The sequence below is a fragment of the Leptonychotes weddellii genome, chromosome 2 (assembly GCF_054177405.1).
Source record: "Leptonychotes weddellii isolate Sample4059 chromosome 2, ASM5417740v2, whole genome shotgun sequence".
NCBI lineage: Eukaryota > Metazoa > Chordata > Mammalia > Carnivora > Phocidae > Leptonychotes > Leptonychotes weddellii.
The window spans coordinates 21,540,327-21,562,888 of record NC_138370.1 but is presented as its reverse complement, the minus strand read 5'-3'; the positions used below and the strand labels follow the sequence as shown (position 1 = coordinate 21,562,888).

At 45.9% G+C, this 22,562-nt stretch overlaps 1 protein-coding gene and 1 long non-coding RNA gene across 4 annotated transcripts in view; one reads left to right on the top strand and one right to left on the bottom strand.

Moving 5' to 3' along the window:
- The window catches only part of LOC115943786 (uncharacterized), a 24,090-nt gene extending 9,548 nt beyond the window's left edge, over window positions 1-14,542 (bottom strand). The window contains exons 1-2 of the long non-coding RNA XR_014141231.1: window positions 14,404-14,542; window positions 8,508-8,681 (exon numbers count right to left, since the gene is read on the bottom strand). This is a non-coding gene — a long non-coding RNA (uncharacterized LOC115943786). The remainder of the gene's footprint in view (window positions 1-8,507; window positions 8,682-14,403) is intronic.
- Window positions 13,311-22,562, top strand: part of MFHAS1 (multifunctional ROCO family signaling regulator 1) — a 96,467-nt gene continuing 87,215 nt past the window's right edge. The window contains exon 1 of one of the 3 annotated variants that reach the window (XM_081808440.1): window positions 13,311-16,924. In XM_081808440.1, the coding sequence (XP_081664566.1) occupies window positions 13,927-16,924 (2,998 nt within the window). In that variant the 5' untranslated portion in view covers window positions 13,311-13,926. The remainder of the gene's footprint in view (window positions 16,925-22,562) is intronic. The other 2 variants (XR_014141230.1, XM_006741750.3) reach the window with 2 other exon arrangements.

The following is a 22,562-nucleotide window of genomic DNA, read 5'->3' as shown; positions in this document are numbered from 1 at the left end:
CCTTCCTTCCTTCCTTCCTTCCTTCCTTCCTTCCTTCCTTCCTTCCTTCCTCCCTCCCTCCCTCCCTCCCTTCCTTCCTTCCTTCCTTCCTTGCTTCCTTTCATTCTAGGAGATTTCTAAACAGAGGGAACCATAAGTGGAATGTGCTCAGGATCTTCAAGAATAATACAAAGGCTATTGTATCTAGGTCAGAGTGAGTGAGGAGGGTTATTTTAAATTAATATATTAATATTAACCCATGCATCATAAGACCAAAGTACCTAGATAAGATCAAAGTGACTACTGTTCCAAGTAGATGGTGATGGCTTATAGGTCAGCATAGGAATTCCAAAAAGGGAGCCTTGGGCATTCTTAGTTAAATATTTATTAGTACCCATTATATTCTAGATTTTTAAAACCTGCAAATGTTGTTCTTTGGAAGTATATATTTTTGAGAATATATACGTAGGTTCACCCTCAGTTTGGATGAGCAAACTCAACTACATTAATATTAAGTTTGCGTTAGGGTTTAGGCAGATTCTATGGTGATGCTACATCAATTATTTTTAGCCTAGTAAAGTTGCAAAGAAAAAAGTGACTCCTAAAAAGTAATGACACTGAAATGAGACTCCAAAGGAATAATTTGTATTTTCTCTATGCTCTCAAACACATCACTAGATTTATTGATTAAGTTGAAAGATCATTCAAAATAACACAGTGAATTCTTTCTAGTTTATATCTTACAGACTATAGTACTGAAAAAGGAAAACATATTAAGATATTCACAATCAAAATAGGAAGGAAAGTTTTTAAAAATAGTAAATATGGACAGCAAACCAAAAAGTAAAGAAAATAATATAGTGGATAATGCACTTTGGTAAAAAAATATAATCTATATTTTTATTTCATTTAGCAGGTTAACAGCAATACCTGCTTATAGTTTTGCTCTTTTCTCTCTCTCTTTTTAAATTTAATCAGTGCATGGCCAAAATTGTTTCATCTATGCCCAAATGACAGGTGTCATACCATTTTATCTATAAATATTTTATTATATGTCTTTAAAAGGTTGTCTTTAGGGGTGCTTGGGTGGCTCAGTTGTTAAGCGTCTGCCTTCGGCTCAGGTCATGATCCCAGGTTCCTAGGATCCAGCCCCGCATCTGGCTCCCTGCTCAGTGGGAAGCCTGCTTCTCCCTCTCCCACTCCCCACTGCTTGTGTTCCTTCTCTCATTTAGTCTCTCTCTGTCAAATAAATAAATAAAATCTTAAAAAAAAAAAAAGGTTGTCTTTAAAAAAAAAAGAACAATACTTCCTTTATGCAGTCAGGGTTCAAATATACAAAACATAAAATTTACCATTTTTTTTTTAATTTTTTTTTTTTTTAAGATTTTATTCATTTATTTGAGACAGAGAGAATGAGAGACAGAGAGCATGAGAGGGAGGAGGGGCAGAGGGAGAAGCAGACTCCCTGCCGAGCAGGGAGCCCGATGCGGGACTCGATCCCGGGACCCCAGGATCATGACCTGAGCCAAAGGCAGTCGCTTAACCAACTGAGCCACCCAGGCGCCCTAAAATTTACCATTTTAATTATTTTCAAGTGGACAGCTCAGTGGCACATTCACATTGTAGTGCAACCATCTCCAGAACTTTCTCATTTTCCCAAAAGGAAATTTCACACTCATTAAACAATAACTCCCAATTCCTCCCCCTGTTCTTCCCCAGGAGTATGACAACCCCCATTCTACTTCCTGTCTCTATGAACGTAACTACTCTAGACACCTCCTAGAAGTAGAACCAGGCAATATCTGTCTTTTGTGACCGGCTTGTTTCACTTAGCATATCTTCAAGCTTCATCCATGTTGTAGCATGTGTCAGAATCTCCTTTCTTTTTAAAGGCTGGAGAATATTTCATTGTATGTATATGCCACATTTTGTGTATTCAGTTGTCTCATAATTCTTAACTGTTTTATTCCGGTCTTTATTTGCAAATTCACTAAATTCTTTAGGGACAGCGCTGCACAAAAAACATGTGGTAGTGATATTTTTCGAAATCCAAAGAGACAAGGAATCTAAGAATCAAATGACAGAATTTAAACCTTTATAAGACCTTCATAGGAGGGGCACCTGGGTGGCTCAGTGGGTTGGGCGTCTGCCTTCGGCTCAGGTCATGATCCCAGGGTCCTGGGATGGAGCCCCACATCGGGCTCCCTGCTCGGCGGGAAGCCTGCTTCTCCCTCTCCCTCTGCCTGCCACTCCCCCTGCTTGTGCTGTCTTTCTCTCTTTGTCAAATAAATAAATAAAATCGGGCGCCTGGGTGGCTCAGTTGGTTAAGCAACTGCCTTCGGCTCAGGTCATGATCCTGGAGTCCCGGGATCGAGTCCCGCATCAGGCTCCCTGCTCAGCGGGGAGTCTGCTTCTCCCTCTGACCCTCCCCCCCTCATGCTCTCTCTATCTCATTCTCTCTCTCAAATAAATAAATAAATAAATCTTTAAAATAAATAAATAAATAAAATCCTTTTTTTAAGACCTTCATAGGAGTTCAGACAATCTGAAGTTAACTACTTCGAAAATAAAAACAAACCGCTCTCCACAGTTTGTGAAGCCAGCTGCTTTTTTGTTTGGTGGGTGTGATATCTGTCACATGATGAGACAGCATTGCAGAGAGTCCAGAACCAGCAAGGCTGGCTCTGTCTGCCCAGTTTGGTGGGTCGGGAAAGAGAACTGTGCCCTGGCGTGTTGATTCAGCACCCCTGGCAAAGACACAGCCCGTGTTCAATCCCAGACAGAATTTCCCAATACATCTGCAAGTTGGCTTGCGGAGCAACAAGATGCCATGTACCTGCATCACCATCAAGTCACTTCCAGTGTGGGCTCTTGAAAGAATAGGGAACGTCAGGGAGACCGATGTGAATAGGTATTTTGCATTATTGATGTCAAGCAGGAAATGAAAATCTAAAGATCGGAATTCATTAAGGTTAACTATATATTGGTGGGCTTAGGGTCTTAGAAATACAGTTCTATGACTTCTCCCAACTTTTTTCCAACCTATTGTTTAAAAATATTATATTAAGTTTAGCATCAGGATTATATAGAGATAATACGATGTAAAATTGCTCTTAATATATATTAATTTTAAAATATTTTAATTGGTCAAACTAAATTAGCAAATTGTGTCCAATTTCACATAATTGTAAAGTTTCCATCATTTATGTGAAATATAATTGGTTAACTATTTTAATAAGTTTTTAGCATTTTGAAGCTCTGTGTACATAAACAAACCTCTCCTGTAGCAAAACTCCATGTACATGAGAGAGGAAATAATAAAAAATAAAACTTCACATTCCAATATGATAGTTGGAAGACATAATAATATTCACCAACTTGAAGTGTGAGTAAACTGAACATACTATAAAATACAGTTCTCTAATCACTAGTTAGTTCTTTAATACCACTAAGTAAAAGTGCTATCCAAAATATGCATAAATGGAGTATCATAGAATATTAATATTAAATGGAATTTAAAGGTTATATAACTCAGGGGGCCATAATCGCTTTGGATTCATGAATTGAGAATCTGAAAAAAATATGCATCTTCTCTCTCAAAAAAAAATGCATATAATTTGGCTTATAATTTCATATGTTCCTAGACTGTCTGATACCTTAATTAAGCATCTTAGTAATTCAACTCCTTCTTTTTACGGTTAATGGAGTTGAGAGTAATTTTGGCTATGTGGCCCACCCACAGCTACAGAGTGAGGTAGGGTAGAGAGTTCACTCTAGTTACAAAGCGATTTTTGCTATCACTTGGTTATGAAATGTCTAAGCAAGAGTTCATCTAAACTTATGCAATTGATAGGAGAAGCCCCATTGGCCTAAATGTCCCAAGCTAGCCTCTGACAGTGCCTCAGATTCTCACATGTGGGGTCTTCAGGTAGCATATTTGCATTACCTTGGACATTAGGCACTGTCCTCTGTTGAAATGCTGGCCGAAGGCAAATCTGATACGGGTCACTAGCCCAGACTCTCTTTCTCTCATGCTGAATTCATGCTTTGAGACTCTTGGCTTCCTTACCTGCTGTTGACCTTGCACCTTTACATATTTGCCCACTTGTCTGTAGAACAAGGAGGAGGGGCTAGAGAATGTGGTGTCAGACGAGGGGGGTGAGGCAGAAAACTCTCTTTACCAGGATTAAAGCTAAGCAAAGGCAGCATTTTCAGAGCTTCATGTGCTTCAGATATTTTTCTGTAGCTGGAAGTGAGAGTTCTGGACATGTATTGTATTATAATACTAGGCAACCCTATTCCTGATACTGCTGGAAAGTATTTAAAAATGCCCAGTTCTAAGAGTCTCATGCAATTAACTTGGAGAAACTGCACATGTTGGATCATGGTTGTGTTAAGGCCAAGAAGGAAGCTTGGATTGATATTCCAGATCAGAGAGGGATTTCTTTATGAACATCTTTGCTCTCAAACAAATCATAAATTGAAATGTGGAAATATAACATAAATCCAACAAGTGCTTTTTCTGATCGCTTGAACAAAATATATGTACTTTTTTGCATGACTTTCTTTTATTTTTATTTTTTATTTTATTTTTTTCAAAGATTTTATTTATTTATTTGAGAGACAGCGTGGGGTGGGGGGTAGGGAGGAGCAGAGTCTGAACCGGGAGTCTGCTGGGCTGATCCCAGGACCCTGAGATCATGACCTGAGCCAAAGTCAGATGCCTAACGGACTGAGCCACCCAGGCGCCTCTGCATGACTTTCTTTTAAAATATAACTTAAGGGCGCCTGGGTGGCTCAGTTGGTTAAGCGACTGCCTTCGGCTCAGGTCATGATCCTGGAGTCCCGGGATCGAGTTCCGCATCGGGCTCCCTGCTCAGCAGGGAGTCTGCTTCTCCTTTTGACCCTCCTCCCTCTCATGCTCTCTGTCTCTCATTCGCTCTCTCAAATAAATAAATAAAATCTTTAAAAATATATATATATATAACTTAATCGTTATATGTATTGGAAATATTTCCTGTATTTCATTTTCTTTAGCTTATGATGGCACTTTTTTCCTCTAATGTGTCATGAAATGGCACCCATATCTGCAGATTTATTTGAGCTGAACTACTTTACAGTGGGGACAGCCCTCATTGTATTTATCTGAGAGGATGAATGGAGGGGACACACGGAGCGTTTGGGGAGTTACAGCTAAAGTTTTGGAAGTCTTCAGCACCTCTGGTTTCTCATGGATATTTCCATTCTAATTGCTGAGATTGTACATTTTCTCGATCAACCCACCAATTTTAGTTTATTTTTTTTTATTTTTTTAAAGATTTTATTTATTTATTTGACAGAGAGAGACACAGCGAGAGAGGGAACACAAGCAGGGGGAGTGGGAGAGGGAGAGAAGCAGCCTTCCCACTGAGCAGGGAGCCTGATGCGGGGCTCGATCCCAGGACCCTGGGACCATGACCCGAGCCGAAGGCAGACACTTAATGACTGAGCCACCCAGGCGCCCCCCAATTTTAGTTTCAAAAGCAGTCCTAACCCAGAATCCGGTTGTACTGATCCATACGTTGTCTTTGTAAATGCTGTTCAGACTGACTGAGCAGTCTGAGATGGCTGGCTACAGTCAGAAGGCCTTCTGGTTCACAACTGTATTCTAACTCTGCTTTTCTCCAGCAGCCCTGGCCCAAAGCCTATCTCCTTCTTGCTCTCATAGCACTTCCTTGAAAGGCTGCAAGAACTGAACACACTTTAACATATTCTCCTTTGTTTCCAGGACTATTCACTTCTCACCCCTTCTGCTTTGACGTGACTATTTCCTTCAGTGGTCTGTAACTTGCCAACTCACTTCCAGATACAAATTTCTAGGCTAAGATTCTGTTGGTTTCAAAGAGAAACCAATTGAAGGTGCTCTAGCAAAAGCAGGGGATTTATTATAAGCCTTTAGGGCAGGGAATGTAGCTAAGACTCATGAATACCAGGCAAGAAACCAAAATGTTGGAAATTCAAGAAATTTTATGTTCTCTCTTATATCTGCTATCGTTTCACATCAGCCTTTTTCTTTCTTGGTGGACTGGCTTTCTTCTCCTCCCGAGTCCCTCCGATAGTCTAGGGATAGCTGCTCATGGTTTCCAGTTTAACATCTGGGCCCATAAAAAGACTGACTTTCTTACTCTCAGTCCTGAAGGGGAGCAGAATATGCCACTTCAGCACAAGAATTATTTTGAGCTGAAGGCAACTGAGAAGCAGATACAAGAAAAGCTTGTATCTTCCCCCATTTGCCTAAAAAGCAAGACATATATTTACAAAGGTATCCCTCTCTACCAGGCAGGATAAAGGTTAATCCCTGAGGACAACTTTAGACCCTCATCAATAGAGAAAGCGCTGATTTAAATGTGCATTATCAATCCCGCTGCCCCTCACTGGCCTTCCCCCACCTCTTTCTTTGTCTTCAGCTGAAGATGCTTTATAAGCCATAGTTCTAAGCCACCCTTTTGAGTTACTCGTTTTCCCCTGGGTATCTCCCATTTATATATATACATTAATAAACTTCTGTTAGTTTTTCTCCTGTCAGTCTGTCTTTTATTAGAGACCTCAGCCAAAAACTCAAAATATTATAGGGAAAATTATTTTTCCTCCCTTACAGACTTAAACTCCTATGATAAAGCTCCTCTAATTTTTCTAGTTAATCTTGAAGCATATTTTTATTTAATTTGTACATCACGTTAAACTTGTTTTTAAAAGGCTTATTTTAGAAAGCCAATGTAAAAAAAAGAATAATAAATTTAATATTCTGTACTAGAACAAAACCCAAACTCCTGACACATGAACTTCATACTCTTAGTTTTGAAAATGTAAATTAAATGTCAATATAATTGTACTCAAGAACCACAAAGACCATGGAACAGTATTATCTTACAGAGGAAGGGAAAAGCTTCCTCAAATTATTCTTTAACATCTGAAGAGCCACTGCAGTTTGGGAACAAAGGAACAAAACTTAGGAGTCCTCTAGACTTCCCTCAAATATGCTCTGAGAGTTTTGAAAAGGACACTAGCTTTTTAACTTCTCAGAGGACCACACTTTTGAAGACTGTCTTAATCAACAGTAGACAATACTTTATTTGTCCACCTTGATGAAGACAAGAGAGACAGAAGTCTTCTTAGGTTATCTTGTATTCAGGCACCCTGCACAGAGCCTTATGGAAATATTTGTTGGGTGAATAACGAAGCCATGACCAACTGCTTATATTTCAACACACCATAGTTCCTTATATTTACATAGCATTATTCCAAGACATTTCACCATTTCATAGGATGAGGTAGGGTAGGTAGGGAATCGGGTTTTATTGTTCTGTATTTTGGAAGAGGAAACAGAAACTCCTTTTTGCTACAGGAGTAATAAAATTTCAGGAAGAACATAAATGATAACTTTGGCTTCCCTGTTTTTTAATAAACACATGGCTTTATTATAATAATAATCAGAACTATAGTTCTTTGGGAAGACTTCCCATTTTTGATGGTATGCTGTACTTTATGATACGTATTCTACTGTGTCATTGTAGATGTCACCGTGGACTGTATTTATTTTAGAAATAGAATGTTTCACAAGGAGGATGCAATATTTCCATGTCATTTATTGAAAAGCTAGCAGTTAACTAAATTTGCTTTTATTTATTTTAATATTTTATTTATTTATTTATTTGAGAAAGAGAGAGACAGAGATAGCAAGAAGAGAGCATGAATGGGGAGAGAGGGAGAAGCAGGCTCTTGCCAAGCAGGGGCTCGATCCCAGGACCCTGGGATCATGACCTGAGCTGAACGCAGATGCTTAACCGACTGAGCCACCCAGATGCCCCAATTAAATTTGCTTTTAAAAATGAAAAATATTCGAAAATAATGGATCGTGGATCACCACATCAAAAATCGATGATGTATTGTATGGTGACTAACAAAACATAATAAAATTAAAAAAAATGAAAAATATTTTTCAAAACTATGCAGACAGAGGCAAAGTCTCAAACCATTTGTCTCACTGTTGCCAAATCCCATGAGGAAACTTCTTGCATTTCAGCCTAGTAACTGAAACTCCACTGCCAAGGCTGCACACACCACCCTTGGAGGGAGGGCCCAGAAGCTGAAACCATCTGTCACTCAGCACGCCAGGGAGCTGCTAGGTCTGCGGGAGTGCTGCCTTGTTCTACCATTCACAAAGGCACCCAGAGGCACCTTTCACAAAGATGCACCATATAGCAGCTCCCCGTTCATGGCTAACCTTCAGCATTAGGCACAAAAAGGGTGGGGGACATCCTCTCTGCTCCACATGCTCCCTATTCCCTCCTCCTGGACATGCTTCATCTCAAAGGGCCAAGTGTGCTATAGTTAAGCACCATTTGTCATGACTATTTCACAGATGTTTTCCATTTATCTTTTTCTGGAATGATTTTCCTTCTTTTTCTCTGAAAGAGGATGTTTGCAACAGGATTGGCATTGAGAATGATGGGGGGTGGGGTGAGGGGTTCAGAGGCACTGCTACTTACAGACCCCCAGGGCAAGTTCTAGACTTCTAGGTGACATTGTGGCCAATCCTTTGGCCTTCAGTGAAATTGTCTGGATCCTGCAGAATCTCTTCAGCTGAAAGTACTTCCAACGGATGCTAAAAATACATTGCAGTTTATTTTCCTCAGTAGGGAGCATATGTGTTCCCGCTTGACCTGGAAACACAAAGAGAGCCAATGTTAAATTGAATGCTGCCCATTCCAAGATAAATTTGTTTTCTGTAGTGCAGGGGAAAGAAAAAACAACAGACATATTGGTACAATTTTGCCTTTGCTCTCTGGGGGAGTCAGGGTCTTGAACACATTTTTTATGCTCTGTTGGTAGTTAAGTGACCACTCAGCCTTCTTAGCCAATGCTGATATAAACTGGCTTGCATTCAGATCAGATGGTGAGTCTAAAGTGGATAAGGAAAACTTCAATTTTGGGGGGTTTTTTCCCCCTAAACAAAAGACAAAGGATGTCAGATTCTTTGTACCTAATCTTAGCTTGACAATTTCATTTTTTTACTTTTTTTTTTTTTTTTTGCTTAATGTTCTTCCCAAAAGACAGACTCTGAAATGCCTTCTATTTGAAGTATAGGTTTTTATGGACACTTGTATTAAATCCTTTCTCTCCAAATAGACAAACAAATCAAACACAACTTACCTACAAATGGCAGAGAAATTCTGTTTCCTGCTGTAACATTTAACAACAGATGTTAAACCCATTTCTTGTAGTTTGGAGATACTGTTTGTTTCAAGCATTCGGTATTCCAATATGACATTCTTCAATATTGTAAGAGCAAAGTTCAATTTCTCCAGCTGGTACCACTTCTCTATAGCTTAAAATACACAGTCTGCTGACAGTGAACAAGACCCATTCCCTTCCCAAGAAATAGCACAGTGATTAAAACATGAGTTTTGGACTCTGCCTTCCTTGGAGTCTGGATTGCACCACTCAATAGTTCTGTCTTCATTTTTCTCCATCTGTAAAACGAGGAGAAAAATGGAACCCACCGTTCAAGGCTATTGTGAAGATCAAATGAGAGCCTGCATGAAAAGCTTATGGCACAGTGCCTGAGCACATAGACAACCTTTAATACACATTAGCTACTGATACGGGTGATTATTCTTTGATATCTTGGTTAGTCATGCCCCGTAGCAAAGAGATGGCATGACTTCCAAGATCTTTTGTGGCTAAACTCTCCTATGTCAATTCTCAAGGTTCCTTCCTTCCTTTCTTTCTTTCTTTCTTTCTTTCTTTCTTTTACTTATTCATTCGAGACACAGAGATACAGAGAGAGAGAGAACATGAGCAGGGGGAGAAGTAGAGGGAGGGGGAGAAGCAGGCTCCCCACTGAGCAGGGAGCCCGATGTGGGGCTTGATCCCAGGATCCTGGGATCATGACCTGAGCCGAAGGCAGATGCTTAACCATCTGAGCCACCCAGGAGCCCCTCAAGGTTTATTTCTAATCCTCTTCTTCAGGACAAGCCTAAAACCTACTTTGCCTCTTTCTGTTCTTCCCTTGATTTCCTCCACTTCTATCTCCAACAAAATCAAGCGAAGAAGAATATGGCTTGATTAAAATCGTGGAGGTGAGATTTTTCTCTTACTTACCTTTATCCAGGCACAAAGGAGCATTTTTGCTGTTATTGGTTTTTTAAAGCCAAACATTAGCTGGATCTAAAATTATAAGAACGGAGAATGTGGGAAGCCCTTCCCTCTTTTCATGATAAAGGCAGCATATAACGGCCTCTCCAGACTTCAGGGAGAGAACTAAGTAAATGCTGTAACCCACTTCTCTAGGTCTCATTTGCGCTGAAGGCTTAAGGGATAGCCAAATTACCTTTCAAGACTAGACAGGTAGTTTCCAAAGTTAGTTAGAACCTCAAGCTCATGACTGTCCTCGCTGATAAGTCAATAAGCATTTATTTACTAAGTAAATCAGAACTATTTTGAAAATCTAAAGCAGCTGAAGCAAGGAAAATGCTGCATTTCTGGGAAGCTGTACTTTTTGAACTCCTGAAAGGTAAAAAGAAAGCAAGAAAAAGGGCTCTTTTGAAAGACCAAGTAAGTTAATTAATTGTGCTGGCTTCTTAGGATTGCCTTGGATTTAGGTGCAGAATGTCTCCTACCCTGGGAAACCCCCTCAGGCTTGGGCACACTGGGACATTTGGTTATCCTAAAATACTTGATTAAGCTGTGGTCGATAAAACTAAAATTCAGTGGAAAAGGGTACTTAGATGATTTTCCAAATTAAGCATTTTTAATATAAATAGAATCATATAAATACAAACAGGAAGAGCATAATGACTAAATATTTTCATAAGAAGCTATCCGTATCTCAGCAAGTCCTAGCAGGTTTGTCCAAGTACTTGTCATAGTGGGTCATTTCATAGCACTTACTCTAATTGCAAACTTGATTCCTACTAGGAAATAATTAGCCTTTATAAGGCTCTTTTTGAAAACCCCAAACTTAACGTGACACCAAATATCCTATGGGCCAAGAAGGGAGAAAGTTTCCTAAGGGAGTTGCTTACCGTTTTTCACAATGGGAGGTCAAGGAAGGAGAAAGGGTAAATTCCCCTTTAGGGAGCAATGCTGTTGGCACGGTGGGGATGCAAGCCAGATTACCGGGCCCAAGGAGGGAACCAGTGGAGAGGAACCTGACCACTGGCCCCAGACCACTTATGTAAGATATTTGACAGGGCAAAGAAGTAAAGCAGTGAGACAATAGCTAGGGGGTTAACAAGGTCAAGAGAAAAATCCGTCAAGCTGGAGGAGGGGCGCCTGGGTGGCTCAGTCGTTAGGCGTCTGCCTTTGGCTCAGGTCATGGTCCCAGGGTCCTGGGATTAAGCCCCGCCCCCCTTCCCCCCCCTGCCCCGCATGGGGCTCCCTGCTCCGCGGGAAGCCTGCTTCTCCCTCTCCCACTCCCCTTGCTTGTGTTCCCTCTCTCACTGTGTCTCTCTCTGTCAAGTAAATAAATAAAATCTTAAAAAAAAAAAAAAAGATGGAGGAAAATTGAGTTTGTTGAAGACACAGTGAAAGAAACCAGAGCTTACTTGGAGCTTAGCTAGTTGCTAGGCTTAGCAGGGGGGAAGAGAGGGGTACCACTGCCCCCAGGGCCATTTAGACTATTACTGACAGACATTTAAGTAGAAGACTCTTGCTTGAGTGCCCAGGATCCTCTCCTCTAGCAAGCCACCTCTTTAAGGCCTTGCTTAAGACCCAGCCTCCTCAAGTGTGCTCTCCCATTCCCCAAAATGACTGAAAGGACTGGTGCCCAAGCAGAGTCTGCACTCTGGGAGGAAGCCCATCTGCATGGAATGTTATTATAATCATGGCAGCCCCCAAAATGAAAACAACCTCAGAGTAAGAAAAATAGGGTCAATGAAAAGATTTGCAAAGTTTATAGATTAGGTCCATGACATTAAACATCGAAGGCAAGAAAATTTTGAATAATCAGAATCCCTCTACTCCAGACTGAGATGATTTGCCCTTTGCTTTTAGGAAAACCCTGACGTGAGGGGCCATCCCTAACTTCTGCAGGGCCTGGTGTGAATGGGGGTGGGAGGCTGGGGGAATCCTTGAGCAATTTGATCTCCCAAGAAGTTCCTTCAGGACCCAGCTCAGCTCTCCTTGTTCACTACCCACATTTCACCTGTGGTGTGGGAGCTTCTGGGACCAGCCTGGCCCCAGGAGCATCCTCCAGTTACAAGGTGTGGGACCAAGGCTGGATAACCATCCCTGGGGCAGATTTCCAGACGGAGATGTCCGGCAGCTCTCTTTGAAGAGACAAACTACTCCTACTGAAATAACCGCACCAAATATGGGTCCCCGAATGACAACAAGCTCACGTGAAGGGAAAGCAACAGTGTGCTCGGTGGTGCAGTTAACCAATCACATTTAGTCTTGCGTCTCTGAAAACTGTTTGCTTCAGCATTAACCAGTTTAGAAGCAGTGATGGAGGCGACATCCAGACACCTAATAGGTTTCCGGGTTCTGGTAAATTCTGAAGAAATTATTTATTTAGTGTAGATGTGATCTGAAGGAAACGTCCTCACAGAGGAAAAATAAACCTTAAAATTGAGCATCATTTTCTTGAACTAACAGCAAAAGAACTGTACAATGGGGATATGGGATTTGTTTCACGGCGTTGCTGTGAGGATAAATGGGCTACCCCACATCAAAAGCCCTGGCACTGCGAGCCCCCCAGCCCCAACCCCCACAGCGAAGCCGGCCCGAAGCCTGCTCAAAGCCTTCCCCAGCGGAGCTGAGGACGTCGGTCTCAGTCGGTCTGGCACAAAATAGAGCCTCAGTAAATATTTACCAAATGAATGAATGGTTGCCTGCTCTAGTCCTTCTTTTGTTTAGTCACACTCTCGTTCTAAGCTCCTACAATGAAACCCACGCCCCTGAATTCTGCCCGTTCCATTACGGCGTGGACGTAGGGCCCGTGGAACGAGAAGGGCTGTAAAGAATGAGTGAGGGAAGCCAGCGGCTCCGACACAGGAGGGAAGAGAAAGAAACCCTCAGGGGCGGAGGGCCAACAAAGAGCCAGAAGCAGGCGCACCCCAGCGGGACAACGCCGAAGCTCCGCGGCGTAGCCGGCGCCGGGCTCCCCGCGCGCGTCCCGCCAAGCGCACGGCACGGTCCGGGCCCGCACCCGCCCGGGGTGCCCTCAGCCCCGCGGCCGGCGCTCGCCAGCGGCTCCCGCCCCTGGGGCGGTGCCGGGAACACGCGGCGCCTCCGCCGGTCACGTGGGGGCCGCTTCGCCGGGCGGCGCTGCCGCTTCCCGATCGCGCCCTCCCAGTGCCGGGGACGCGGCGCTCGCGCTCCCGCCCGAGCCCGGGGAAGCGGAGACAAGGAGGCGCCGCCGCCGCCCGCCCCCCACCCCCCCCTCCCGGCTGCGCCCCCGGCCCTGCGCCCACAACATGCCGGCCGCCGAGCCGCGCGCCGCCCTCCTCCAGGGGCTCACGGAGGCGACGACGGTGCCGGCCGCGGGGTCGCGGCGGCGGGGGTAGCGGGGCCGGAGTGGGCACCGAGGCGCCGCCGCGAGGCGGGCAGAGCGGGAGGAGGAGCAGCAGGCATCCTCCGCGGCGCGGCGGGCGGCGGCCCTGCCGCCCCGGCGCGCCCATGGCCGGGGAGCAAGGAGAATGCGAGCTGCACTGCCCGCCGGCCGCCGCCGCCGCCGCCTCCCCCCGCGCCGCGCGCCCGGCGCCCCCCGGAGCTGCTCGCGTCGCCGCCGCCCCCCAGCTGCGGGCGCCCGGCCGCTGGCTGCGCTAGGAGCCTCGGCCGCCGGTCGCCGAGGGCTGGTGGGAAGGCAGGAGCGAGAGGGCCCGGGAGACTGGCGCCCGCGCGGGCGCAGCGCGGCATGTAGCTGCGGGCGCCCGCGTGTGGGTGTCGGCCCGGGGCCCCGCCATGGCTGGGAAAGACAGTGGGCACCTGAAGACGGTGAGGCTGTGGCGGGACGCCGCCCTGCGCGCCAGGAAGCTGCGGACCAACCTGCGCCAGCTCACGCTCAGCGCGGCCGGGGGCTGCCCGGGGGCGGGCGCCGAGCAGCTCGACTGCCCCGCAGCCCCCCAGCTCGTGCTGCCGGCCAACATCGGGGACATTGAGGTGCTGAACCTGGGGAACAACGGCCTGGAGGAGGTGCCCGACGGGCTGGGCTCGGCGCTGGGCAGCCTGCGCGTCCTGGTCCTGCGCAGGAACCGCTTCGCCCGGCTGCCCCCGGCCGTGGCCGAGTTGGGCCAGCACCTCACCGAGCTGGACGTGAGCCACAACCGGCTGACCGCCCTGGGCGCGGAGGTGGTGAGTGCCCTGCGGGAGCTGCGCAAGCTCAACCTCAGCCACAACCAGCTGCCCGCCCTGCCCGCCCAGCTGGGTGCCCTGGCCCACCTGGAGGAGCTGGATGTCAGCTTTAACCGGCTGGCACACCTGCCCGACTCCCTCTCCTGCCTCTTCCGCCTGCGCACGCTCGACGTGGACCACAACCGGCTCACTGCTTTTCCCCGGCAGCTGCTGCAGCTGGCGGCCCTGGAGGAGTTGGACGTGTCCGGCAACCGGCTGCGGGGCCTGCCTGAGGATATCAGTGCCCTGCGCGCCGTCAAGATCCTCTGGCTGAGTGGCGCCGAGCTTGGCACCCTGCCCAGTGGCTTCTGCGAGCTGGCCAGCCTCGAGAGCCTCATGCTAGACAACAACGGGCTGCAGGCGCTGCCCGCCCAGTTCAGCCGCCTGCAGCGACTGAAAATGCTCAACCTCTCCTCCAACCTGTTTGAGGAGTTCCCTGCCGCGCTGCTGCCCCTGGCTGGTCTGGAGGAGCTCTACCTTAGTCGCAACCAGCTCACCTCGGTGCCATCCCTGATCTCGGGCCTGGGCCGGCTGCTCACCCTCTGGCTGGATAACAACCGGATCCGCTACCTGCCCGACTCCATCGTGGAGCTGACCGGCCTGGAGGAGCTGGTGCTGCAAGGGAACCAGATCGCCGTGCTGCCCGACAACTTTGGCCAGCTCTCCAGGGTGGGCCTGTGGAAGATCAAGGACAACCCGCTGATCCAGCCCCCCTACGAGGTCTGCATGAAGGGGATCCCCTACATCGCTGCCTACCAGAAGGAGTTGGCCCATTCCCAGCCTGCCGTGCAGCCCCGCCTCAAGCTGCTCCTGATGGGCCACAAGGCTGCTGGGAAGACCTTGCTCCGTCACTGCCTCACTGAGGAGAGAGTGGAGGGACACCAGGGAGGAGGGGACAAGGAAAAGAGCTACCCCCCTTCCGCTCCTCCTGTGAGCAAAGGCATCGAGGTGACCAGCTGGACGGCTGATGCTTCCCGGGGACTGCGGTTCATCGTGTATGATTTAGCTGGTGATGAGAGTTACGAGGTGATCCAGCCCTTCTTCCTCTCCCCAGGAGCCCTCTACGTGCTGGTGGTGAACCTGGCCACCTATGAGCCAGCCCGCTTTCCCACCACCGTGGGCTCCTTCTTGCATCGGGTGGGGGCCCGCGTGCCCCATGCCGTGGTGTGCATCGTGGGCACGCACGCAGACCTGTGTGGGGAGCGGGAGCTGGAGGAGAAGTGCCTGGACATCCACCGCCAGATCGCCCTGCAGGAGAAGCATGACGCAGAGGGGCTGAGCCGGTTGGCCCGGGTGGTGGACGAGGCACTGGCCCGGGACTTTGAGCTGCGCTCCGCCAGCCCCCATGCAGCCTACTATGGGGTTTCAGACAAGAACCTTCGGCGGCGCAAGGCCCATTTTCAGTACCTGCTCAACCACCGGCTGCAGATCCTCTCCCCGGTGTTGCCTGTTAGCTGTAGGGACCCTCGCCAGTTACAGCGGCTTCGGGACAAACTGCTCTCGGTAGCGGAGCACAGGGAGATCTTCCCCAATTTACACAGAGTACTGCCTCGATCCTGGCAGGTGCTGGAGGAACTGCACTTCCAGCCGCCTCAGGCACAGCGACTGTGGCTCAGCTGGTGGGACTCGGCCCGCCTGGGCCTGCAGGCGGGTCTGACCGAGGACCGGCTGCAGAGTGCCCTTTCTTACCTGCACGAGAGCGGCAAGCTGCTCTACTTTGAGGACAGCCCCGCCCTCAAGGAGCACGTCTTCCACAACCTCACCCGCCTCATTGACATCCTCAATGTCTTTTTCCAGAGGGATCCTTCCTTGCTGCTGCACAAGCTGCTCCTAGGGACCAGCGGCGAGGGCGAGGGTGAGGGCGAAAGCGCCCCAGCGATGGCGACACCCACCCCGGGCCAGGAACTGCTCCGGGCCACCCAGCTCCATCATTACGTGGAGGGCTTTCTGCTTCACGGGCTCTTGCCAGCCCACGTCATTCGGTTGCTGCTGAAGCCTCACGTCCAGGCCCCGCAGGACTTGCAGCTGTTGCTGGAGCTGCTGGAGAAGATGGGACTCTGTTACTGCCTCAATAAACCCAAGGGCAAGCCCTTGAATGGGTCCACGGCTTGGTACAAGTTCCCGTGCTACGTGCAGAACGAGGTGCCCCATGCAGAGGCCTGGATTAATGGGACCAACCTGGCCGGGCAGTCTTTCGTGGCTGAGCAGTTGCAGATCGAATATAGTTTCCCCTTTACCTTTCCACCCGGCCTGTTCGCACGCTACAGCGTCCAGATCAACAGCCATGTGGTGCACAGGTCGGATGGGAAACTTCAGATCTTTGCATATCGAGGGAAGGTTCCCGTGGTGGTCAGTTACAGACCTGCCAAGGGGGTCCTGCAGCCAGACACTCTGTCCATTGCCAGCCACGCATCCTTACCAAATATATGGACGGCATGGCAAGCCATAACCCCCTTGGTAGAGGAACTGAATGTCCTACTTCAGGAATGGCCTGGACTGCACTACACCGTGCACATTCTCTGTTCTAAGTGCCTTAAGAGAGGGTCGCCCAATCCACACGCATTCCCAGGTGAGTGGGGAGAGGGATGTGGTTCTTCTGTGGCAATGGTTTAAGATGCATTCTTTGAAGATACTTGTTTTTCATTTATTTGATTATGTGCTTAACCTCACAGGTTCCCCAGGAAAGTTTTCCAGGGTAAATACAAGGCAGGTGGGGGGATAAGCAAAAGACAGTAAATACATGAGCAAAATGAAATGGTCCCCAGTATCGTACTCTCCTAATAAAAAGACCTAGACTTCAAACGTGGTTTCCAGTCCCACTTTTGGATTTTGGATCTCCTTTCCCTCTTCCAGCTGAGCCTACCTTTCATGGAAGGAATTTCAGCCGGTTGAACAGAAGATGGGTCGCATCTGACGCGAGCCTCATGCTGAGCACTGGGTTATTGCACATCTTAGACACATCTCTGGGGGGTGCTCTCAGCTTGGGATGTCATTGTCACCATCTTTTGTTTGAATTCAGTGTAATCATGATGTAAACATTATTGCTCAATTTTCTTAGGAAATTCTAGAGAAGAATGTTTTGTAACCAGGGTGAATGATGGATTAGTAAAGACAAAAATTTCAGTCTGAAATGCATGACTGAGTGCTGGGATCAGGGTTACCCAGCACACTGGAAGGCAGGGAGGATGGATTACTGAAATCTCTCCGGGGAGTTTCCTGGGTATTTCCTGCCAATTTCGTGCTTTATAGAGGTCTAAAGGTTTGATTTTTGCTAAGTGTTAGAGAGTGGAGCTTTTTGGTAATATTTTTTAAGAGATGGAAGGGACAAGAAGTTGACAAGAGTTTTGTGTGTGTGTGTGTGTGTTTTCCTTTTTCTCTTTTGGGGAATGTTTTGCAACAGACTTTTTTCTGTTTCACTTTTTTAAACCATTATAGGTGAGTGGGTGAATTCCAGGACTAGTAGTCTGGGATTTTCTGAGCTAGGTTAATTGATATCCTAAGTCTTTAGTTGGGAATGTGTCCATTTCTCACACTGGAGCATTCTTTAAAGAACTCTGATTTTGGGGGTGCAGGCATGGTTAACAACATTCCAAGTGACCTGAGGACAAGCCCCAGTGATAGCATCATGGCCAGTTTTTCCCCTTGGTCCCCACCCCCAGGGTGCATTGAGCAGTGCTGAAATGAAAGACTGCAGGGCACTCTGATCTTTGTCCTAGTCTGAATGCAGCTCGTAATAGTACCAGGAAGCAACTGGACACCAGTATTTCCAAGGGTAACATCTCCCTGTTGCCCTAGATCTAGACTGAGTTTAATTCTCCAGCTTGAAAAAAGCCGCCATATTCAGTTACCAGTCAATTGAGCTGTCCGTTGTGAGTGATTATCCGGTGTCGTGTCATTGTCTGTGACTTGGTAGACTCTTTAGTTTGTTTTATATTTGCCTTTGTACCTTATTCACGAAAGCAAATACTTCTTTATTATGTTACTAGATTGAATAAAGTGGTTAAGAGTTACATAGTCACAGAGTCACTTAGTGAAGGAGCTACCTACAGCTGATTCATAATCTAAAGATGGAGCATTAATACATCTGTTATTATCGACAAAGGGAAAGACCCAGATTATTGCACAAGTAGAGATCTGTGTAGGGGAATTCCAAGAACTTTGAGGAGTAAACATAAGGCCAGAATTTTTTTTCCTAACCTCAGCTCTTTATTTTTTATTTTTAACAGTCATGAATTCCACCAACAAGCATGTGCCACGCTGTAGACACTGAGAGCCCATTCTCTTGCTTTTGTTTTGCTTGTTTGTCTTTCAAAGGAGGCACACCTGGTTTGCAATCTAGGCTGTAAGGAAAAGATGATTTTCTCAGTGTAAAAAACAGATAAATGGTGAAAATGTCAAATTATCTTATATATCGAGTAGGAATAAGTCATTAGTTGTTCTTGTAACAGAGATTGTGCATTTTTGTCTTATTTATGGTCAGAGTACTAATTTATCTTTTTTGCTTCATTTAGGATTATATTTCTTTGACAAGTACCAAAGGGCACAGGGTAGTGGAAAAAAGATGATTGAGGTACATTCATGACATTAAGGAGACATGGAAGTAACTGGATGGTGACAGATGTTAACTAAATTTAGCATCACAATCATTTTGCAGTGTACACAGATATTGAATCCTTATGTTATTTATCTGAAACTGATATTATATGTTAAATACATCTCAGTAAAAAAAATAAGTAACAGAAGATGGGAAAAAACACATTTTCCTCTTTCAGATGTTTCTGTAACAGCCATCATTTGATAGTATTTATCACAATTCTGAAAGATTTGGAAGAGCTAAAATAGTAAATAACTAGAAGGCAGTGTAGGAGCAGAATTACAATGTTGAGTGTTCCGTTAGTTAGGGCATACATTTAAAAATATGTTTGAGTCCCTAGGTTATTATTTTTTTAGTATTTTATTATTTATTTGACAGAGAGAGAGAGCGCACAAGCAAGGGGAACAGCAGAGGGAGAGGGAGAAGCAGGCTTCGTGCTGAGCAGGGAGCCCAATGTGGGGCTCGATCCCAGGACGCTGGGATCATGACCTGAGCCAAAGGCAGGCACTTAACGGACTGAGCCAACCAGGCGTCCCTGAGTACCTAGGTTATTAAAATGTATTTTCAGCCAGCAGAAACCTTTGAGTCTATTGGTAGCCTTTTTGTATTTTTAAGAGGTCATTTTGTATTTTAGAGACATTGAAACAATTTGTTACTTACTTTTACATGCAATTAAAGTATCAAGTTCCCTCGCAAACTATTTTTTTTAAAGATTTTATTTATTTATTTGAGAGAGTGTGCACCAGTGGGGGAGGGGCAGAGGGAGAGGTAGATTCCCCCCTGAGCAGGGAGCCCGATGTGGGGCTCGATCCCAGGATCCTGAGATTATGACCTGAGCCGAAGGCAGATGCTTAGCTGACTGAGCCACTCAGGTGCCCCCAAATTGGTACTTTTTAATAGAAATGACTTGAGCAAAAAACTCAGAGAAATTTGACACCCATTAAAATAAAGTTTTCCTGGGGGGAAAAAATTTCATTTATTTTTTTCAGTGGTAAAAAAGTGGATTTTTAATTTTTTCAACTTTAGGACATTAAAATAAGAATAATTATCAAATTCCTATCTCCCTTGATTTTATACAGAAGAAATGTAAAGTTGCATTACTATCTTTAAAGGTGTTTTGGGGGGTGGGAGGGTGAGGAGCCTGATTGGTCCTGTTCAATGTCAAAAGGACACTGCGTTTTCTGGCCTGAGTTGCACTCATGCAGTTGGCCTAGAGAGATATAATGCTGGATTTCTCTTTTCTGATTTTGGTTTACAAGAGGAATGTGATGTTTTGGAAACCCCTCAGCCAATGACCACTTGGTTTTCAAAGTTCTAGTGAGGGGCGCCTGGGTGGCTCAGTCGGTTAAGCGGCTGCCTTCGGCTCACGTTATGATCCCGGGGTCCTGGGATCGAGCCCCGCATTGGGCTCCCTGCTCAGCAGGGAGTCTGCTTCTCTCTCTCCCTCTGCCCCTCCCCCCTGCTCCTGCTCCCTCTCTCAAATAAATAAAAATCTTAAAAAAAAATTCTAGTAAAAAAAGATCTTCTCATGTTGTTAGATTATCTATTTATCTGATTTAAGCCGAAAAGGTTGTGTGACAAAGAGATGCTTTTGGAAACTCAGAAGAGGTTAGACAGAGCCTGAGTGCCACGTGTGTTTGCCTGCTTTCTCCAGGTACTGACCTCCTGCCAGTTTCTGCCAGCCAGGCATCCTCCTCCTTACTTGGTGGGATGTCCTTGTCCTAGAGTAAGTTTCTTCCGGTGGAATATTTATTTATGCTTTTGTTCTTTTCTACCAGTAGGGCATCTAGACCAGAGGAGCTGAACACTCCTGAGGTTGGATGATGTGGCATATTGAGTCAGATGTGGAAGCTTGGATATAGGTCCGAGCAAGACGCCGGTCCATTCAAGGGATGGAATGAGGGAGGTGGGTTTTTAAATTGGAAGAGTGGGTCTTAGTGAGTTGAACTTGGCTTGCATGTGATTTTTCACTAAATATCCTACTCTCCAAATCATTAAAGGTTGTTTTTTTTTTTTAGGAATAATTAGGAAGCAACCCAAAGCAGTAGACAGAATTAGCATATGGTCGCCATCATATTTGGTCTCTTTCCTTCACTTGGTGACTCGATGCCTTTCTCTGTCTCCCGGGTGCCTTTTGCCCTTGTTCCATTTCTTGTACACTGTGTACTTCTGAGGCAGTCAGCATATTCTGCCTCGCTCTGTTGGTGTTTCTGGATGTCATACTATCTCTTTGATTAGGTTGTTCACTCGCTTCGTCTGAGCAGGAGACCTGCCTGAGGCTTTGTGGCTTTTGTAAGAGCTCAGATGTTTGCTGAATGATTGTTTGGTCTTTTGTGAGAAATACCTTTTTTTTTCTTTGTTATTCACATACTCTGTCAAAATCCCAGGTGGCCCAGTAGTGATCATCTTGCTTTGTCCTGTGTCCCAACTTCTCTCTTCCACCCCGCAAATGTCCCTCTGGTGTTTCCATTGTGTTTGTATTACTGGTCTTTCCCTTGAATGGGCCCTTCATTTTGACCACTGAAGCAAAGGAGAATTCTTGCCTTATTATAGCTCAGTTTTAGAGTTACTGGAATTTGAGCATGACCTAGTTGTTTGGATTGAATTAGTCATTGTTTTTAATTTCACAAAGGCTATTAAATGTCTTTTTTAGTTTAGCTTTATTAACATTGATGCCTCTTGGCTTTTATTTTGTGAACAGCCCTCTTTGAACTCTCGTGGGCTTTGTTTCATATAAAAATCAAAACCTTAATCATGCCGTGGGAGAAAGAAATACCATGCATAATAGAATTCAAAGATTTGAAAGGCCTTTGGAGTATTTAAATTATTTTAAGTATTAGGTGCCTCTTCTTTAAACTCTAGAATAGAATCTCAAGTCCATCTCTGCACAAGTAGTTTAGCATTATCCTCGGAGAAAGTATTTCTTATTTGTTAGCAGATGTTTTATGTCATGCTCTGCCGCCTGCTCATCTACTCCCCAGTAAACCTCACTTGTTTTTGTTCTTAATCATTTACTTCATTTTACCACCTAAAATGTCATTTGGGGGATTAGGTGAGAAGATGTGTTGAGGAAAAGTTGTTTTCTGTGTCTCTGAAGAGGTGAGGGGGTGGGGCTTCTGGTCTGTAATACAGGAGAGGGGTGCAGGCTGGTATTGTTGTGAACATTTCTGGTTGCTTTCTCCATTCACCCATTAACTTGCTTCTCTCCATGGGAGCCTGTTTTGATTAAGGACCTGGTCATCCAACTATTAGGGTGCTTTTTACAAAAAAAACCCAGGGCAGGTGCTGACCTCTCTTGCCCTCCGTTGGCTCCTGCATCTTTACACTCCTGTGCCCTGGGGTGGAGAGTTGTTTCGTGGTTCCAGGCTCTGTGGAGAGGACACCGGGTAGGGTCTGCTGGTGGCGGGCCCAGCCAGCTTTCCGCTGTCCCTGGTTCAGCCGCTCGGATGGCAAAACCAGTGGCTGGGTGGCTGTCAGGCTGACATTCCTCTGGGGGCTGGCTACCTTTGCTTTAGTAGCTTGGGAGGACGAGGCCCCATTTGGGCCTGCATTCCCCAGTTCTGCTCTAGCATTAAAGAAGCTGCCCTCTGATCCCCGATTGGCTTCTCAGGTC